The sequence below is a fragment of the Vitis riparia genome, chromosome 14 (genome assembly GCF_004353265.1).
Source record: "Vitis riparia cultivar Riparia Gloire de Montpellier isolate 1030 chromosome 14, EGFV_Vit.rip_1.0, whole genome shotgun sequence".
Lineage (NCBI taxonomy): Eukaryota > Viridiplantae > Streptophyta > Magnoliopsida > Vitales > Vitaceae > Vitis > Vitis riparia.
This window is the reverse complement of record NC_048444.1, coordinates 29,191,396-29,211,788: the sequence shown is the minus strand read 5'-3', so window position 1 is coordinate 29,211,788 and position 20,393 is coordinate 29,191,396. Positions and strand designations below refer to the sequence as shown.

The following is a 20,393-nucleotide window of genomic DNA, read 5'->3' as shown; positions in this document are numbered from 1 at the left end:
TCATCACTTTTATCCCAAAACCACCAAACCCATTTGAGGGCAGAAAGCATAGAGGCGCCGCAGTAATGATTCAGTGGAAAACCATATGGTTATAGAAGAATGATGCGGTAGTTATGGGGAAATGGAGGAGAGAGGGCAGTGTCCGTAAGTAGTTAGGGGTAGGAAGAGAATCTGGGTAGAGGTGAGAGAAGGTTTTAGCATATGAAAGTGACTCTGGAAGTGAGGCATGGAACTGCACTTGCATGGACAGTTGTGGGTCTCTCTCTCGAGCATGCGCAGGCTCTCAAGGCTATTACAATTACGGATGGAAGACTAGGCTTACAGACTCCCCGAAAAGGCAAGGGAGCACAAGCCTATTTTCCAAATGCCACTTTCCTCCATTTTCTTCTCTTCTATCTCTCCCTGTCAAGAGAGAGTTGGAGAGAGTCCAATTTCTTGTAGGGGACCTCGGTTAAGGACATTCCCCATGGGGACCTGGCTAGCTAGGCCACCACTCACCCATAGAATGTGTTTGAAGGAGTTGGAAACTTGGAGGATATGAAATGGGCTGACTTCTATAGAGAAAGACCCAAGTAGGTGGATGAGCAAGAAGACTTCTGCAGGTAATAATATAATGATGATAGCCATAACTAAAGGTAGCAGCCAAAGGAGATGCGATCAGCCACTTCATTTTCATCAGTTATGATGGCTGGATTGTTTTTATCAGTAATGTGTCAAAGTTTAACACCAATGGCCTAGGGTAGCTATGTTTCCAAGGGTGAATAGAGTCATTTTGAGCATCGGGTATTAGATCATTTTCCAACACCTTGTCTTATCATAATCATCTAGCAACAACCGTCCTAACTAGAGTTAAAATCATCATACAATTAACAGAACAGCCACACCACTAACCCCCGTGGCAGAGAGGCACCTTGAGCAACATTCAGGAAGACTCGGTGGCAACTGGGGCCTCTAAAGGCCAGAACTTAAAAGCAACAGCATTGGGGGCATTGGGTCTCCGGGATTCCTTTTCATTTTTGGTAAACCATAGTTTTGGGCCCTTATGAGCAGTTACTTTGAGGACTCGCAGCGTTATCATCCCATGATCAGATCAAGACTGAGGGCATCTAAGTTGGGAATTTGAGAGTGAAACTAACAAAGGTGAGAGAAGAGATTCATGCTTTTGTCTGCAAATGGAGGAATGCCATATGACCTGAGATGAAAGACAACCAAAAGGAATCCAAAAGGAGTGTGAGGGAATCTGACAGAGAGTCTCACACTACACCTCCTAATGGAAACAAATCCACATAAGCAGACAACCAAGGTAACCATGTTCCACAAAGGACTACCTAGAATGAGAAACGTGATAGAAATGAGTAACAGACAACTCTCAACAAGAGATTCGCAAATTGGAAGATTAGAAGTTTATGCCAACTAAACATGTATTGCTGCAACCTTGGATACAAACCTGTAACAGAGAGGAACCCACATGTATGATAAAGTCTGCCTACTAGTGCCCACTCATATAGTTATTGATTTGGACTTCCTAACTAGGAAGGACATTTTCACATGAGTTCAGTGTAAACAATACAATGCAATCAAGGAGCCACCCACATGAATTACCAGCCTCACTCCAGAAGACATGGACCACATCTTTCTATGATACTAATAGTAACAGTCTGGAAAAACCCAAGGTATCCCATCTATTGAAGGGCTATGTGAAAAATAGTTGAAACAGGGGTTTGTGTTTGAAGCTATCATTACTTTCACAGATACCAGTTGTGTTACAAAGGGAAAATAAATTCAACTGCATGCCATCGACATCAAATAGTCTGGGAAGATGAAGAGACGTCATCAGTATCACCCAAATGTAAGCAGGCACTGCAAGTATGGAATCAAACCATGACTTTATTCACAAATTAACATGAAAGAGTGCTTGAAATTAAATTCCAAGGAAAGGTCTAAAGCTTCTGAATCACATCACTGGAAGTACATCAGATGTATGACAAATGCAATTGTCATTCACATACTCTTATCTGTTTATTAATGCCATTTATATAACCACACATCCATTCACCATCACATACTTGTGCAAATAACAATACATTCATAAAAGCTCCCAACATGAGGAGAGCACTAATTCAAAGAAGCAAGTACCTCCAACAAGGAAGCTGCAAACTGCATTTGGGTTTCCTCATCTATAGTCAAGAAGAGGGGCACATGTACAAAGAGCGATTGAATACCATTCTGCTCTGCAAACCGAAGGGAATGATAGTATACATAATTGCATACAAATCGGCCTGCATCATCAGATGGCATCACCTCGTAACCCATCTTTTTCAAGGCCTTGGTGATCTCCTCAACAGGAAGAGAAGTCTGCATAAAGTTAGAAAAGGAAATCCTTCTAAGAATGGGCAAACAGATTAGGCAAAATGACAGCATACATGGATTATTGCCATGATATGGATTAAGATCATGCTAAACAAAAATGCTCTTCTTATAAATTGGTCCAATCATATGAACCATAAATGTACTCCAGGATAAAAGAAACATCAAGCAAAAAAAGACAACAGAACAGAAGTACAAGTAACCTCAAACACCACAATCATAATTAAGTTTATAATTCTGATCTAGTCCATCGAACTGATATCCTTATCTTGCTCCATGAAAGGAAATTTAACACTTGGAGGGAAATGTCTGAAAAAATTCAACAGAGTGACCAACCATGATATCTTTACAAGAAAAAGAGAAGTAGCTAACAAGCCTAACATGCCGTTTTACAACAAATCAAATAGTCCTACAATTTCATTGATTTATATGGATATCAAATGAATTTTAATTACCACTGAGATGAACAAAAAGAGGAAATTTTAATTAATATATGCTCTAAAGTTGAGAGTATGAATAAAAATACAACTCTTTTTTAGAAATGGTTCCTGGAATAGAAATGAGGAGTTGAATTCAGCTTTCATCATTCTTGGCATTAAATATAAGGTCTAGGGCAACAATTTTGATTATATATAAGAAAACAAATAAAAGAATCATCATAATCATTCTACCTCTCGTGTTCGTGAAATTCCACCATCTGCAGGAATAATGGGGACTTTCTGCAAATAATGAAACAAGAAACACTCAACTACATAAAAAGAAATTGGTAGGTAGAGCTGAGTGTTTTTAACTCCCGTTTTTTGGGACGGGTATTCGAACCTGAGGCTTCCATCCCATCTCATCGGGACAACGAAAAGTAGCTTCATTGACAGCTTGATGCTCAATAGCAAACCTTGTTGCACCACTGTTAACTCCAAAATGCACCTGAAGAAATGTTTTTGAAAAGGCAAGAAATTTTTTTTTTTTTTTTTGATAAGTTTGGAAAGGCAAGAAATATGATATCTATGAACACGAAAAGTCAATGTGTAATTGCACAAAGACAGATCCATAAATTGTTTTTTTCTTTTTTGATAAGTTTGGAAAGGCAAGAAATATGATATCCATGAACATGAAAAGTCAATGTGTAATTGCACAAAGACAGATCCATAAATTTTTTTTTTTCTTTTTTGATAAGTTTGGAAAGGCAAGAAATATGATATCCATGAACATGAAAAGTCAATGTGTAATTGCACAAAGACAGATCGATAAATTCTTAAACTTGACGATTACAAATCTCTAGAGTTAGAGCTTGGGAATTGAAGGAACTGTGAGATTTGCTATGTCATGTAACAGGCTTCCCTTAATGTGAGGCTCAATCTTTAGATCAAGAAACATTTACCACGATACTAAACATTAAAAGAATAACAGGAAGAGTCTAGGGCAATCATTTCACACATTAACAACAGATCTCAAATATAAAAAATGCAAGGAAGCATCTTAAAATTGGGTTTAATGCCCAAGGTATGTAGTCTATAAATTTGAACTTTGTTCTAATGTTCTACGGGGACCTTCACTGTTTGCAACTATGCCATATAAATTATAGAGGAGTCATCAAAAAGCGGGGAATTATGATTACTAGTCCCATAGGCTCCACTTGTTGGTGGAAAGTGAGCAAGAACAGAAATGATTCCAAGTTATTGAACTAGCTATTTTAATTGCTTGTCACGTTTGTCTTCTTTTCTTTTTCTTTTTTCTTTTTAAGAGAGGCATGGGGGAGATGAAACTATGTGAAACCAGTTTCCTGCATTTTGAGGAAGTTAAGAAATGCCATTGCCAAAGAATCCATGTTTTTGTGCTGCAACTACATCAGAAATGGAGGTTTTCCGATAACATTTCCTGAATCCATTTAGCTAAATGCCAAATGGAGCCGTAGTGTTGTGAAACATGCTTTTCTGTTTGGCCAGCTTGACCCTAAGTGATTTATAATCAAAGAAGTAGTCTTTTAATATGTATTGAAGTAAGAAACATGTGAGCAACTGACCCAAATAATTCTCTTGGAATTTGAAGATTCTGAATCCTGACCACTTATAGCGGATTGCAATGTCTGGTATAGGGGGACAAGCGCGCCCTGCCCCGCAGTCTCAAGAATGTTGCAGCTCCCAAGAATCAGGCCTTTTGGCAAACCGTTTTTCTTCATATACTCTTGCAAATTACTGACAATTGTCTCTGTCGGATTGTCTGAAACTCCATGGAATTTCTTAAAACCTGTCACATGGATTGTTACTGCAGGAGGCCCTTCCGATCCCATTTACCAACAATTGAGATGAAACCAACAAACTATAGCATCAAATTGGAACCAAATGCCTCAATACCTGTAACAAATGAAATCGAATGAGTTCAGCAGTCAGCGTAAGCATGATCAAGTAGTAAAATGTTACATCTAACATCAATGCAGCCCCCACAAAATTCATGTTACGGCACTCTTAATATTGATTCCAATGCTCTCCAAGATGTAATTTAATAGTCATATCAGCAGATTCAGACCAACTATTGGTGCTCGTGTTTGGTTCCTTGAAAATGCAGGAAAAGATAAGAATAAGTTTTGAATCCAGGATTTCTCATCATTTGGAACTTGAGAAAGCAATTATTTCCAGTCAACTACGCCTGATTGACTATTTGATTCTGCTGAGGTGGGTTTTTTTCCATTTTTTTCAAAATTGAGACACTGTAAAACTTGTGATTCAAAATTTTCTTTTCTTTTCTTTTCCTCTTTTCTCCTATCCATGAAAAAGTAGCAGCAGAAATTCTGTATTCCTTGTTGTAATACCTTTAACAAATTCTGAAACAGAGAAATAACACCCAAAAATCTAAACTTTCATGTGATTATATTAAAAAATGTTAAACAAAACAAAATCGAAAAGCCCAATAGCTTCAGTAGCAGAAAAGTATAACACCAGAAGGAATGAACAACATATTTGCAAAAAGAAGATAGATTAGAAGAGACAAACCGTGAAACTTAAAAGCCATTCAGATTAAAGCAAAACAAACTGATAATCCGATCCAAAAAATGAAAAAAACGCAGAGACGCCAAAGAGAGATTAAACCAAAACCAACCCAATTCGTCACTGCAACAAAGTCAAGCACAAGAAACCAAAACCCCAATTAAGATTGAACTGATCAGACACCCAAATGATCACAGACATCAAAAACCCAGAAAATCTACCTGAAAAAAGGGGTTAAATTGAAGCATGTGTCCTCAAAAAAGACGAGAGAGAGAAAGAAAGAAAGAAATAACAACAAGAAATGAGCCTTTCCTTACCTTAATTCTCAAAGATGGAAAAAGAAATGGCCCAACCACTAGTCTTATCTGTTCAGCCCTGATTAAAAACTTGACAATTTGATATAGACTGAGATTAGATTATTTATTTATACCCTTACAGAAGAGAAAGAAAGAATTATAGACAAGGTGGTAGTGGTGGGTCACTTTCAAAAAAAAAAGAAAAAAAAAGAACGAAAGCCATACCTCATGCACATACATCAGTGATGGACTTGCATACATTGAACATCCTAAATATAATATAGACTTTAGGAACAGTAAAAGGTTGTTTTTCCTTTTCCACTCATCCAATGATGACTTGTCTTCTTATCTCACTGTGCCCAACTCGATCTCTATTAAAAAGAATCTTCATTTCCATTGGGTTTGGATGTGGGTGACAGTTGGGCGTGACACAGGCATAGGAGGACAGTCCAGTGATGATGATTGGGGATGATTAAGATAATGGGGTAGAGGAGGTTGATGACCGCATGTGAGAATAGTATTTGTTTGTATACTATATGTAGGGAAATGAATGAGGACGAACTTTATAGCCGCCCCTTGATGCCACGAGGGAGGATTGATTGGGGGATTGAAAGAGAAATTTGGATCATTGTCAGCTTTGGAGTTGCGACTTCTAGGCCATGTCTTGTTCGACTTTACTATTATTATTTGTTCAATGCCCATGACCATGCCCTTGCCTTTGAATTGCCCTCTCTTGCATTTCACTCATTCAATGTGTCTATGGGGAAAATTAAATTTTTCAATGAATGTTTCTTGTAATTCAAATCCAAAATGAAATTAGTCATCTCCATTTGTACAAGTTGATCGAGGATTAGTTTTTATTACTGGAAAAACATTTTTTTGGCATTGTGTTATACCCTAGTTCAATTTTACTTCAACATGTATAAAATAATACTATATAAGTTCATCACTCTTGGTGTCTAAATTTTAATACCAAGAAGCACTTTTTTGTTACTAAATCATCCTCTAACTCAATTTTATTTAGATATGTACAAAATAAGAATTTGACCGGATTATGAGAAACATGGTACAAGTTGATGACTTCTTAGGATTAATTTATAGTAGAAAAAAGCATTTTTGATACTGCATTTTGTCGTTGTTCAATTTTATTTGCATATATATGAAATAAAAATTTTGACCAATTTATTAAAAACAAATGTGTAAGTTGATTACTCCTTTGAACTAGCTTTTAAAATCAAAAACATTTTTTGATACCAATGATTAAAAGTCCGAGTATTTATTTACCACTTAATTTTGAGTTTCAACCCACATTTGTTTTTCAAGCTGTTTGAACTTGGATAAAATAAGAAACATGACATAAGTTAGTATTGAGAAACACATTCTTGTTATTGAATTATGCTATAATTTTGACTCTCCAAGGTTAATTTTAATATCAAAAGACACTTTTCTATACCAAACTATGGGCTCGTGAATCATATATAAAATAAATAATTAACCGAGTTAGGAATAATGATTAGGGTGTGACCAAAGCATATGAGTATGGTGTGAACACAATCATATTAAAAAAAAAAAAAATTCTATTTTGTGTTCACACCATACTCCTGTGGAGTGTAGCATATGGTGTGCCCCGCTATTCTTATCAGGAGTTCACCCACTCGACAGTGACCCGCAAACGACTCTTTGTAGCGTAGGCAAATCACCTGCGACTCCGCCCACGGTTTTACGGTGTTCTCCACCTATAACACTCTCCATTCATTGATTTTGATCCCAGCGCCTTAGAGCCCTAAAACCCTGAATCCGATGTCGGTCTCATATTCGTCTTTCTCGGCACCCTTCTCCGAATCCTCGGTCAGAAAACCGTTTCCCGCCTGCCCAAACAGTCGCACACTCTCAGTACCATCAGCCGCCATTTCTCGTTATCCGGTCAGCTTCCGATCATTGCTTTTATCTGTTTGTTTTTGTTGTTTTTTGGTTTTTATGCGGGTTGGGTAGTGATTTGGAGTTGGGATTTTGTTCGAAGGGCTCTGTTTGGTTGCTGGGGAAGTGCAGTAAAAGGGAAGGAATTTGAAGTATTGGAATTGAACCAGTCGTTTCGTTTCCGTTTCCATTTTCTTGGGGTTTCTCGGCAATCAGATAGAGGTTAAGTGGTTTCTTTTGGGTGGTCATAGTTTAGTTCATAAGTGGGAAGTGGTGGCTGATGTCTTGATTGAAGATAAATTTTTACATCATTCATTTGAAGCTAATTTTGCTTGTAAGTAGCCAGCGGCTCTGGAGTCTGGGCAAGAGAGAGAAGTACACCCACTTCCAGTTGGAAATTTTTTGTCTATTGAGCAGAAGATTATGTGAAGATAATTTGATGTGGGTTGCTGTTATGTGCACTACAGGGTGCATGTACAATGTGGAAATAGGGTATAAAACATTGGTGTAGTGTTTGATTTTCTGAGGGAAAATTTTATTGATATGTTCGCTATAGCTAAAACTGAATAAATGTTTTGGCATTATGGGGTAATGAGGAGGAGAGATGTGGGCAGTGGTGGGCTTATGGTTGTAGTTCTCTGTAAGCGGCTCTTCCATCCGCATACAGAGAGGGAGGGAGGCTTTTGCTATCAATTTTAACGACTCTACTCTTTCATTTGAATTCATATCCTAATCCATGGTATAGATAAACCGGCCATCATTTTCCAACAGTATAAGGAAATTCCAGTGCATTTTATGGTGTGGATAGGTTGCAAGAAACAACTTTCCTGCAGTGGCAGATGGTCGTCTTGTGCTCCATGGAAGTGCTGGCAATTTTTGCAGAAGGATTTGCGGCTTAAAACTGTGTATACTTGAGAGTCTAAACCTGCGGCATCAAAATAGGAGATGCCGGCTGGCAAGTGAGTTTAATAGTTTCAAAAATCAACATAAAGATCAGTCGGCAGATCACTTTGGAACCTATTCATCAAATGAAGGACAAGTTTCTGGAGGAACATCAGCAATAAATCTGTCAAATGGTTAGTAATAGCTTCTGAATTTTAAATATGTTGGTTAACACCATTGTTTTCTTTATCGGTGTAAGCTGATACCATTAATGTTTTGTTTCTTTTTTCAACTCTAAAAATAAGTAAATATATTTCTTATATTTTTGTGATTAAGAACTTGGAATTTCCGAAATGTTGGAATATGCAGATTCCATTGATGAAACAACAAGAACAACTTCACCTCCTGGACAGAGTTCTTTACCTAATCTTCATCCTGATGTTTCTACAGAAGTGGCCACTTCCATGGAATCTCCTTCATCCTTGCTGCAAACACATTCCTCCAAGTTTTCTGTTCAGAGTGATGGAGCCCCATCACTTTGCATTGCTGTCATAGGAGCTACCGGTGAGCTGGCAAGGAAGAAGATCTTTCCAGCATTATTTGCTCTATATTATAGTGGCTTTCTTCCTGAGGTAGAACTGCTTTTATATCTTTGTTTTGATTGAGGCTTTATGCATTGAAATATTTATTTGTGCAAGACAAATATATTTCTTAATGTATCTCACTATCTTCTGTCTAAAATTGTTTTAGATAAGTGTTTTTAACTTTGTTTGTTTGAGATTCAATCATGCTGAGCACTTGTGGTCAAGTAGAGTTGTGACAGGAAGGCTCCCGATTTTGATCTGCCACTTTGTCCACTTGATTACTTTAAAATTCTTTTTGGAACCTGAAAACAGATCTCTCTAACAACTCCGAAGATCAGCATGAGTCATCAGCATATAATGTCTAGAATTTTAACAAAGAGATGAAAGAAAAATATATTTGTTTGATAATTGCTATTGGCTAAAAGCTAAGTACTGAAAGAAGAGCTTGAATGCCCTCTTTAATTTGAAGCAACTCTCTCTTTTCTCAGTATTAGAATGAAATCAGAACATGTTCTAAATTTTAATTATGACTTTTTGTTCTCTTTTAATGTTTTCCTGTGACTGCAGAATGTAGGTATTTTTGGTTATTCAAGAAAGGATTTGACAGATGAAGGCCTGAGATCGATTATAGCTGCAACATTGACTTGCCGTGTCGATCATCAGTATGGTTTTAGTGTCACCTCATAAATATCTCCTTATTTTTTCTTTCATCAATTTCACATCTTTGAATTCTTAGGATTCTATAATGGTAATGCATACAAAATTCTTTAAGTTGCTTTCTTGCTTATGGCTTGTGGAAAGCATCTTGCACTTACAGATGAAATGGTTTGAATGAGAGATGAACTTTGGGTCTTTACAGCATGGCATCTGTTCATACTTCTTGTTTTTAGTCATATATCAGAGAAGTTCAAACTTTGCATAACACCAACAATATAAATAAATATATTCTGCAGATCAAACTGTGGAGACAAAATGCATGCTTTCCTCAATAGAACATACTACCTTAATGGAGGTTATGACAACAAAGTAGGGATGGCTAAGCTCAATGCCTGGATGGAAATGATTGAGGTAAAGTTACAAAAAATAGTTTACCTAGATAATTCTGACTTCTAAGAACTCCTTTGTACTTAACTAGGCTCTTTGTAGTCTTTCCAATATACAGGGTGGATGCTTTGTTTATTGATTCTGTAACAGCTTACCTACCTCAGGGGGAATCTGTGGCAAACAGGATATTTTACCTTTCCGTGCCACACGAAGCACTTCTAGATGTCGCATCCTCTCTTGCTGATCATGCCCAAACCAGAAAGGGCTGGAATCGTATAATAATTGAGAAACCGTTTGGCTTTGATGCTCTATCATCTCATCAACTGACACGGTCTCTTCTTTCCAAGTTTGAGGAGAAGCAAATATATAGGTTAATGCACATTACTTATACTCTCTTCATGCGGGTTTATCTCCACATTTTTCATAGTCTCTTCAATTTTATTTCAGGATAGATCATCTATTGGGAAGGAACATTATTGAAAACCTCACTGTTCTAAGGTTCTCTAATCTAGTTTTTGAGCCATTGTGGAGTCGAAAATACATACGCAATGTACAGGTATATTTTCTTTCAGCAAATGAGAACCCTACATGTGGCTTAAAGAAAATATCTGTACCCTTACTATTTTGTTAAATAATTTTTTCAGATTATTTTATCAGAAGACTTGGGTATGCAGATTGGAAGGTAAATATATTGATTATTTCACGTGAATTTAGTAAACCACATCATTACAGGTAATAAATTTGAAATGATATTATATTTGATGTTCTTTTACACAGGTATTTTGATGGTTATGGGATCATCCGTGACATAGTACACAGCCACATACTCCAGACAATTGCATTGCTTGCCATGGAACCGCCTATTAGTCTTGATGGTGAAGATATTCAAAATGAAAAGGTATATGATCTTCCTGCAAGATGCATGTATGTTGTACACTGTCAATGCATGTAATAATTTTGTCGAGAAGCTTTTCCTCAGGTCAAGGTTCTTAGATCAATCCGGAAATTGGAACTTAGCAATGTCATTCTTGGCCAGTTTAAAGCTAGTTCTGAAGACCATGTTGATGTCTATTTGAACAATCTTACTCCCACATTCTTTGCTGCTGCTTTGTACATTGACAATGCACGCTGGGATGGCGTGCCTTTCTTGATAAAAGCCGGCATGGGACTCATCCAACACAGGTAGGTCCTATTGCAGTACTCTAGCGTATGAAAGGCTGTTTCTGTTTCCTTGATGGCTTTTAACATGCAGCCATCCTGCTAAGCCACTTGAATTTCCAGTGAAGCAGCAAAACAGCTATTCAAAAGCATTATTCTCATGTTAATCTTGGTTAATTTTTTAGATTTTCCACATGGCTTCATAAAATTTCAAAACGTTTCTCAAATTTTAGATGGAACACATTTTTGGCTTCTTCCCCATTTTTAAGTTTCGCCATTGGTGATTTTCTTGCAAAACCTGGATTCCACCAGAAAAAAGGTCCTGCATCTCAATATCTCTGGAAATTTATGTTTTTTGGGAATAGGAACTTCCACTGACATTTGTATCAGAACTTGGCATATTATTTCTGTCTGGAAAGATTTTGAAGACATTAAACTATTGGAGTGATTTTACTGGAAATGTTTGAAACTGCATGATGGCATGCTTAGATCACAAAGCAAGGGTAGGATGAAGAAACAAATAAAATTACTTGTTATTTGTATGTATGCGTGTACTCTGCTCTATATCCTTGTCATTTCTAAATGAAGGTCTAGGTGATTAAATTTTCAAGTTGTGGTTTCATGGAAAATGTGAATCTAAGGGTGGTATTATATGGTTTTGAGTCATGGATGTGATATGGTTCATCATTCCACCAAATAATTCCTGGTGCTTCCTCTGGTATTTCCTGTTGCTTTATTGTATTGGTGTGATCATTATTGGTTGACACCATGGATTTGGCATAAAGTCATAATAATTTTAGGATATGTAATTTTCTCACCCAAATTACCTATGTAATGCAGAGTGGAGATCCGCATACAGTTTCATAATGTTCCTGGAAATGTTTATCGAGAACGTATTGGGCATAATATTGACCTTGCCACTAATGAGCTGATTCTACGTGATGCGCCCGATGAAGCCATCCTTGTGAAAGTCAACAACAAGATTCCAGGATTAGGGTTGCAGCTGGATGCTTCAGAGCTGAATCTGCTCTACAAGGACAAGTAAGCTCTGGGATGCTAGGAAACCGCTTAAGCTATGTACATATTTCAGAATATACACATCATTTGATGGCCACCTTGTGCTAATGCTGTAGGTACAATGTGGAAGTACCTGATTCATATGAGCATCTTCTTCTCGATGTCATTGATGGAGACAATCATCTCTTTATGAGAAGTGATGAGCTTGCAGCTGCATGGAATATCCTAACCCCGATTCTACATGAAATGGACAAGAACAATATAGCACCAGAGCTGTATGAATTGGGGGGTAGAGGACCAGTTGGAGCCTATTATCTTTGTGCAAAACATGGGGTTCGGTGGGCAGATGAGTGACAAGCAAGGCTTCTCATCTCAAAGCTTACTGTTGATGAAAACCAGGTACATGATCTTTTGATAAAGCTACCAATCAGTCCCCTAGATGGGCTGAAATAAACGAAACTCATACACCTCTTCATCATGTACAATGTCTTTATGGCATTTCTTCCTCTCCCATACTGCATAGTATCCTTACCAGATCATCTCCTTCAATGTGACATGACATTAGAGTAGGCCCCAAAGGCTCTGCAGCAAATGCTACACAGTTGACTTGCCTGCTCTATGTCATGGCTGCACAGCAATGCCAGCCTTGTAGCTGATGTCTTCACTTGTGTAGATGTTAAGGAATATTTTACTAGGGTCTTGATATGTGAGAAGTTACCATTCCCTAACAAAGTAGTTTAGTTATTTATGTGATAGCTTGTTAGCAGGCACCTTGTGTTAGTGCCTAAGAATGAGGAAGATGGGATAGGAAGAGTCTCTTTGGAATACTAGTATTGCCCTTTGAAATTCAATTCAAACTTCCAACAAAAGCTAAAACTAGAAAGTTATTCCAATGGGCCAAAAGCTGATGGGGAAGGATGAGGTTGGAGGTTGAGAATAAAGTGAATGAAACAAGAGAAGCAATGGAAGGTGTATGATGAAAGGAGTGAAAAGGATGGATCGAGAAGCCAAATTCAATTCAAAGTCTAATGAAGGGTATTGTTTGAACATATTTCTTGTGCTTTTTAAAACAAAAAATAATAATAACATATATATAAGAGTTTATACATTTTATAGAAGAGTTACTAGTATTTTCTATTTTTAAAATTAAATAAATATAAAATATATCCAGACGAAACTTTAACGGGTAGGATGTAATTCTTAACTACAATGATTAAAAGGAAGGATTCTAAAAGACTCCGACATTAAAAACAAGTTAATATTATAGATATGATTTGTTTAATTATGGTGTTGGAATTGCAGTGGTGTATTAGGTGGAGGAACATGTATGATATTATAAACTAACAAATGGGTTATGCACAAATACAAAACTGGTGGCGCCCACCAAGGTGGAGACGAGTGATAGGATGATTCCCAGCCAATGAAATATGCCACCAGCAAGCCGCCACATTTTCACATGTCACCCCATGGGCGTCACACTTCTGCGTTCAAGGCATTGCGTTATGGGCAGTGATGCATTCACATTTATCTTCCCAACCAAACACCTCCCCCAATTTACCATTCTACCCACCCTTTCCCCCCATCTCCCCAGGTCAAGTCAACCCAACACCCACAATGGACATTGTTGTCAATTCAGCCCAAAAGATAACTTCCATTTACAGACCATGTCTATATATAGTCAGCTCACATCAAGGTTATCTCATTACTCATCAAAGCAATAGAGTCGCTATTCCGTGTCCTTTTCATTGTTTCACTATCATTCATATTTCTATGGACGGAGAAAGGAAGAAAAGGAAGATGGAGAAAGACGAAGAGCAGGAAGATGATGAAGAGAAGAGTGTAGAGAAGTTCTTTGCACTTATAAGGAGCACACGAGAGGCTCGTGATCGCTTCTGGGCCATGGAGATGCTTCAAAGCAGCAAGAGAAGAAGCAAGGTGAGGAGGAGGGGAAGGAGAAGGCGATGGGTACATGGACCCCCACGTTTCGGCTGGAGGATTTCATGGGTGGCTCACAGGCTAAAGGTGCTAAAGACTTTCCCGGGATCCAAGCAGGCCCTTCGGAGAGAAAAGAAGAAGAAAAAGAAGAAAGCAAAGAAGGAAATGGAGGAGGGAGTGGCTTAGACTTGAACCTTTCTTTGTAGAGAGAAATGTATCCAACTGTTGATGATGAATACTTGGTTGACCGCACAGCATATCCCATTAAAATTGTGGTGCACAGCATTCTCATATGCCTTGTTTTAAATACATCTCCCACCACCATTCATCTTTTAGATTTCTTCAGCTCAATTTTGACTAGTGTTCTTTGAGTAACTGTTAAGGTAAGATGGGCATTGAAGGGCTTTTCAGAAGCTTAGAGGGTGACTTATATTCAAATTTATTGAGTCAGTAGGCTTTAAATTTTACTACTGAGGACGAGACTTCCAAGACTTCCAAGTCATTTTGGAAGCCTTCTACCTTGCAGATCTCCATCTTCTTTGTTGATATTCTAGGGTCTCTCGTGTCCATAGACATCACCAGAATATCGAGGTTTTACTTTGAAGCAAACCCAGGTGATATGGGTCTGTGCCTCTATCTTACACCACTTAAATACCAGGAAGACTCGTACTTGGACCTCTGATTCATGAAGGGGTTTGAAACCAATCACATAAATCCCATTTGGAACATATCCACATGCCTATTCAATCAAGGCGTATAAAAAGAAAAGAAGAAACATTAAAGTTACAACATAAGGGAATAAAAAAATGTCAAAGATTCCCTAGGAAAAGACATTGGCTATAACCATGCTCCGGTTCATTCAAGCTAATCAATGACCCAAATTCAAGTTATTCGAGCATCTTTTTCCCTATTCCAAAGTCAATACCTCACTAATTTTGAAATGTTCTAATGTAATAAATAGTATATTGAAGTTCCTAATACGAATATTTCTCCGAAGCAGCAGAGCAGACAGCAATTGCAGGAAGAGGGTACATGCTGAGAAACTATGCTGCAGATGCCCAAAGATGATAATCCAAATCCAAGCCAGAGCAAATCAATTTGGAGTGGTTTCAGACGTTGAGATTTTAGTTAGATTTAGGCCACTACAAAATTAAGAGGAGTTTTGGGTTGGGTGATGTAATGGCATGGCATCAGAGACCCACCAATTATTGGTGATTGAGTTTGAAAAGGGGCATTTTTAGTTGATTCACCTCCATCAATTTCCTTGGTCTAAATTTAAAGAGTTGTCACCAAAGTAAAGAATAACCACATCCCACTTGGATGCCAAATTTTTCAACAGACTTGGGACCAACATTACACAGATATGCAATCAAATTCAATTATGTTTGAACAACCCACAAACTCCAAGTAGCAGGTGAAACAAGCACTCTCATCAGCAAAATGGAAATGGACAGAAAGAAGAGACCAGCCTGTCTGGAAGAAGAACAAGGACAGGATGAGGAGGAGAAGATTGAGATGTTCTTCACAATAATCAGAAGGTTCCATGATGCTTGCGGCAATCAATGAACAGTTTGCATGAACCTAAGGAGACAACAAATGCACAACAGGTGAGAAAGAAGCTGAAGATTCAACATGAATCTGTTTGGACTCCTTCATTTGAATGGGAAGATTTTGCAGGGCTCGAGTTAAAAAATGCCTGCATAACCTACTCAAGCATCACCACAAATGAACCTGTGAAGAAAGAGAAAGAGAAGAATGAAGAATGGAAAGGGTTGGACCTCAATCTACCATGTAATTCCTAGTCAAACCAAACCAAGAGCAATAATCTCTCTGTAAGAAACATTTTTCTTTCTTGTCTAATCTTGGATTGAAAGTTGAAAATAAACACATTCCTGAGGATGCTAAGCATCTCCGGGTTTCAAGTGGGGCTGCTTGGAAGCCAGGATACATGAGGGATATCTAATGTTAAAGTTTATTACCATGTAGAAATCCAGCATTCTAATTAAAATCTTGAACAAGACAAAAAATTCAAACAACTTCAAAAAGGGGAAGGGGACTACATCAGTTAAAAACCCAGAATCATGACAGGAAAGCATGAAAAGAAAACTGCATTATGATCATAATCACACAAGTGTCAGTCAAATCATTTTTAGGAGCTTCACATTCACTCTTGCCATTGTATGGGATAACCTATCAGGAAAGAAACAGATCCTTTTTTTCCTTAATGCGCTCCCACCATTTTAATGTGCTATGTAGATTGAAGCATTACACTGTTTGTACACAGTTTGACACAGAATCCATTGTTCTTGACACAAATTGTGTTTTCTTACTATTTCCACAAAGAAAGCACCATCCATAGTGCGGATGCATTATTTTCTGCATTCATTTATTTGTCCACTACAAAAATGTGGCAGGAAATCATTTCAGTTTGAAGGAAAACCTAGATCACACTAACATAAAAAATGCAAATACTATTAACTATATGCTTACTCATACTAAATAGACTTGCAAAAACCTACTTACACAATGTAAAGTTGAACTTCATATAGTGGTTATCTGTTTGACTAAAGTACCATCCATCAAGAGCATGTAGAAGCAAAAAATAATAATAATAATAATAACTAGGTGAGAAGAACAGGTTTAGTTGCAGGAATCAAATTTTTAATGAATTAAATTATACATATATTAGGTTTTCATACTTTTAAACATGAAAGTCGTATAGCTTAATGCATTGATGAGAGATGCATTCCAGAAATTCTTCTCACTTACAACCCTCAATTATATAGCATAGAGGCAAATATAAGTTGCAAACAAAGGGTTAATAGGTTCACTCCTGTCTCTGTTTAAACCGGCCCTGGGATGGAGGTGGGTGTGAGTGGATTTGCACTGAGGGACTATATTTGTGGATTGTAGAATGTAGATATCCTGGGAAGTGGGGATAATTGCACGTAATGACAGATCATGGCCATATTATCAAAAGCTTGAGGTAAGAACAGGTTTCAAAGGTTACCTTGGATTTCACGAGTCTTTGGATCCAAATATTGCCTAAAAGAGTAATAGATGATGTTAGCATCTCAACAGAGGAAGCAGCATGAGAAAAGATGTATACTTGAATGGAGATGGAACATACCCAAACACGAATGCAGTATGATTGTTTGCCTTTAAGAATGGTTTGCAGAACTCTTTGAGAAGGAATTGCCTTCCACGAGCTGTATGCTATGCTTTTTCCAATGGATAATACTGCAAACATGTTTATTTTGGATGTCTTCCCGCATGTAGACCATCATAATCCAACCTTCAAACTCATACATGAAAAACAATCATGAATAAGAGTATGAAGACTGTCAGAATGGTGTTACGTTCAATTTTCTCTCTTAACTGTCTTGAGGTGAACCATGTATACCTTCAATCTCATAGCTGAATGGCAAACATGAATCTAACTCAATTTTACAATATTTTTCTTGTCATGGAAGGTCTTTCTAGAAACTGAACATATTGTCATCTGGCCATGTATTTGGCACTGAAGATCCGATGATGGCCATGTTAGGAGGCTGCGCATGATCTTTACGTCAAGACAGCAACCTTGTAGGATCTAATGGACAACATTAGGAGCCATGCAATCACCAATAGTCCCTGCAAGAACAGAAGCCATCCTTAAAGTGATGGAATCTGTTAGCATCCCTCACAATGATCTCTCGGCCTGTTATTTTTGCTATTAATTTAATTGCAGAATGGCAATCTCCACAAACCCGAAGATTCTTCATTACCCGAATGGGCATCCCTTCAGGTACCTTCAAAAGTCCAAATGCCACGGCCAGCCTCTCACTGTGATACCCCAAGCTACGCACTTTCTCTTCCTCATCCACATCATGCAGCACAAAACTGCTATCAGGATAATATCCAGCTTCTCTCAACATCCATCTAATTTCTCCAGCATTTTCATGATACTTGAAAGCTCAGGATGCTTCGTACTCACACCCCCAGTAAACATATGCACTCTTTTCTCCACCTCAATCCAACTACATCCAGGTGATTTGCTCACCTTCTTCACCCTCATATTTCTCCTCAGCTCTGCAACATCGCCCCATCTACCTTTTGATGCATAAATATTTGATAACAGTATATAAGGCCCAGCATTTTTGGGCTCAAGCTGTAGAAGTTTCTTTGCTGCCACTTCAGCCAAATTCATGTTCATGTGGGTTCTACATGCACCTAGTAAGGCACCCCAAATAATGGCATCTGCTTCTACTGGCATCTTTTGTATTAAATCCATTGCATCATTTACAAGGCCTGCTCGCCAAGCAGATCAACCATGCAAGCATAATGTTCAGTTTTTGGCTCCACCAGGTACTTAGATTTCATTGACTCAAAAATTTCAAGGCCTTCTTTTACTTTCCGGTGTAGCTACATGCTGACAGAACTCCAACAAAGGTAACACCATCAGTTGCCATGCCGGAAGAACACATTTCATGGAAAACTTGCAAGGCTTCTTCTACCAAGCCATGCTGAGCATAACCTGTGATAATAGAATTCCACATGACAATATCCTTGGGAGAAACCGGTCAAAAATCTGTCTTGCCTTCACAAGATCACCACACTTAACATACATTGTGATCAGAACTGAGGCAACAAATACATCGGAATCAAATTGAGATTTCACCAACTCCGCATGCACCTGTCTACCATGATCAAGACTTGCTAGGCTAGCACAAACAGAAAGAACACTGATCAAAGAAGGGAAATTTGATTGAACTCCTTCTCTTGCATTAACGCAAACAAATTAAGTGCTTCTACTTCAAACCCCTTCCGCTCATAAACCTTAATCATTGCACTCCATGTTCCATCATCCTTTTCCCTAATTTGATCAAACACTTGCCTTGCTTTAGCTACCTCCCCATTCTGGCCAAACCCGAGGATCATGGCGTTACAAGCAACAACAGCCTTCACAGGCATTGCATCAAAAAGCTCAGAAGCCTCTTCAATCCTCCCACCCTGGGTGTAACCCATCAACATTGCTGTCCATGACACCTCGTTCTTCTCTGGCATCACCTCAAAAAGTTTCCTCGCAACATCCACCTGCCCATTCTGGACATACCCAGATATCATAGTAGTCCAAGAAATCACATTCCGACGAGGCATTTCATCAAAGAGCTCTCTAGCTTCCGCCAATCGACCTTCCTGACAATACCCAGATATCATATTAGTCCTAGCAACCACATCTTTAACTGGCATAATATCAAAAAGCCCCGGGCCTCATCAATCCGCCGCACTTGAATTAAACCACCCAACATCACTGTCCATGACACAACATTCTTTTCAGGCATTTGCCAAAAAAGAGTTTCGGCCTCTGAAACCAAACCCTCTTGCACATATCCCCTAACCATGGCAGTCCACGAAACGACATTCCTTTCAGGCATTGTATCAAAAGCTTTACGAGCTTCACTAACCATTCTATTTTTTACATACCCAGATATCAACCCATTCCAAGAAACAGTGTTCCTCTCAGGCATTTTATCAAACAGATACCGAGCTTCACGAGGCCGATTATTTTGGAAATACCCAGCAACCATCGAGTTCCAAAAACAATACCCTTATCAGGCATTTCATCAAACACCCTTCTAGCACTCTCGATTTGCCCGATTCTAGCATAGCGAGCAATTTGAGAATTATAGGCAATTGCAACACTTGTGCAATATCTACGACATGGCATCAGCAAAGACTGCATTGATGAACACGAAACTGAATTGCCCATGAGATTTGATGGATAAATTAAAGGTTTTTCAAATACCCATTAATCAAATTTGGTAGAAATGAATGGTAAGAACAATGAATTAACATAATGATTCGTATTATCATTAATACGACTCATACAATCTGAAATATGGCAAAAAGATATCCATTTCTGAGTATTCAGGAACTATTTCTTAGTTCAAGATCCTTCCCATTGACCGGAATCAAAAAAAAAAAAAATACTAGATCTGTTCCTTTGGGAGTAGAAATGGGGGCTAGGGTTATAAACTTATAATTTAATAATTCTAAGTTGATTCCATATCAGATCACAGTGGAATAGGGTTATACACGTTATCCCAAAGAGATTTGAGCGTATCTAAATACATATTATGTTGATAAATGAGTCCCTAATGTTCTCAAATATAATTAAATTAATAAAAATTTATATATTTTTAAAATATTAATCTTTATATTAAAAATTA

At 37.9% G+C, this 20,393-nt stretch overlaps 3 protein-coding genes, 1 long non-coding RNA gene and 1 pseudogene across 6 annotated transcripts; 1 reads left to right on the top strand and 4 right to left on the bottom strand.

The window, feature by feature from the left end:
• Positions 1 to 20,393, bottom strand: part of LOC117931267 — a 65,399-nt pseudogene that overhangs the window by 6,308 nt on the left and 38,698 nt on the right.
• On the bottom strand, positions 1,076 to 4,752 carry LOC117931268 (pyrrolidone-carboxylate peptidase-like). Of its 3 annotated transcripts, none has more exons than XM_034852208.1 (5): positions 4,388 to 4,752; positions 3,187 to 3,291; positions 3,039 to 3,086; positions 2,137 to 2,355; positions 1,076 to 1,192 (listed from the first exon to the last, which is right to left on the bottom strand). In XM_034852208.1, exons 1-5 carry the CDS (start codon positions 4,652 to 4,654, stop codon positions 1,091 to 1,093), a joined length of 741 nt encoding a protein of 246 aa, XP_034708099.1. In that variant the 5' UTR covers positions 4,655 to 4,752; the 3' UTR covers positions 1,076 to 1,090. The 3 variants fall into 3 exon arrangements, with proteins under 3 accessions (XP_034708099.1, XP_034708101.1, XP_034708100.1); XM_034852210.1 differs by lacking the exon at positions 1,076 to 1,192 and adding an exon at positions 1,474 to 1,860 and having other exon boundaries at positions 4,388 to 4,751; XM_034852209.1 differs by lacking the exon at positions 1,076 to 1,192 and having other exon boundaries at positions 1,868 to 2,355; positions 4,388 to 4,751.
• On the top strand, positions 7,332 to 13,293 carry LOC117931257 (inactive glucose-6-phosphate 1-dehydrogenase 4, chloroplastic-like). Its single transcript, XM_034852193.1, has 12 exons — positions 7,332 to 7,567; positions 8,370 to 8,637; positions 8,813 to 9,075; positions 9,595 to 9,689; positions 9,981 to 10,095; positions 10,236 to 10,441; positions 10,519 to 10,627; positions 10,716 to 10,753; positions 10,849 to 10,969; positions 11,051 to 11,253; positions 12,070 to 12,270; positions 12,363 to 13,293. Exons 1-12 carry the CDS (start codon positions 7,445 to 7,447, stop codon positions 12,598 to 12,600), a joined length of 1,980 nt encoding a protein of 659 aa, XP_034708084.1. The 5' UTR covers positions 7,332 to 7,444; the 3' UTR covers positions 12,601 to 13,293.
• On the bottom strand, positions 16,940 to 17,604 carry LOC117931274. Its single transcript, XR_004654009.1, has 2 exons — positions 17,312 to 17,604; positions 16,940 to 17,226 (listed from the first exon to the last, which is right to left on the bottom strand). It is a non-coding gene; the product is annotated as an uncharacterized LOC117931274 (long non-coding RNA).
• LOC117931256 (pentatricopeptide repeat-containing protein At1g56690, mitochondrial-like) lies at positions 17,623 to 19,917 on the bottom strand. The gene is given in 8 exon segments (XM_034852191.1): positions 17,623 to 18,097; positions 18,100 to 18,477; positions 18,480 to 18,572; positions 18,575 to 18,736; positions 18,739 to 18,942; positions 18,945 to 19,427; positions 19,430 to 19,765; positions 19,768 to 19,917. Coding segments are annotated over 8 exon segments (2,091 nt in total). The 5' UTR covers positions 19,907 to 19,917; the 3' UTR covers positions 17,623 to 17,801.

What these genes read in the sequence shown, in the direction of transcription:
- LOC117931257 (XM_034852193.1), top strand. Translation starts at nt 7,445, where the DNA reads ATGTCGGTCTCATATTCGTCTTTCTCGGCACCCTTCTCCGAATCCTCG. An exon ending in ACTTGCCGTGTCGATCATCA is followed by an intron (nt 9,690 to 9,980) that starts GTATGGTTTTAG and finishes TATATTCTGCAG; the next exon opens with ATCAAACTGTGGAGACAAAA. An exon ending in AATCTGCTCTACAAGGACAA is followed by an intron (nt 12,271 to 12,362) that starts GTAAGCTCTGGG and finishes CTAATGCTGTAG; the next exon opens with GTACAATGTGGAAGTACCTG.
- LOC117931268 (XM_034852208.1), bottom strand. Translation starts at nt 4,654, where the DNA reads ATGGGATCGGAAGGGCCTCCTGCAGTAACAATCCATGTGACAGGTTTT. An exon ending in GAATTTCACGAACACGAGAG is followed by an intron (nt 2,356 to 3,038) that starts GTAGAATGATTA and finishes AACTTTATGCAG; the next exon opens with ACTTCTCTTCCTGTTGAGGA. An exon ending in TTGCAGCTTCCTTGTTGGAG is followed by an intron (nt 1,193 to 2,136) that starts GTACTTGCTTCT and finishes CTTTCATCTCAG; the next exon opens with GTCATATGGCATTCCTCCAT.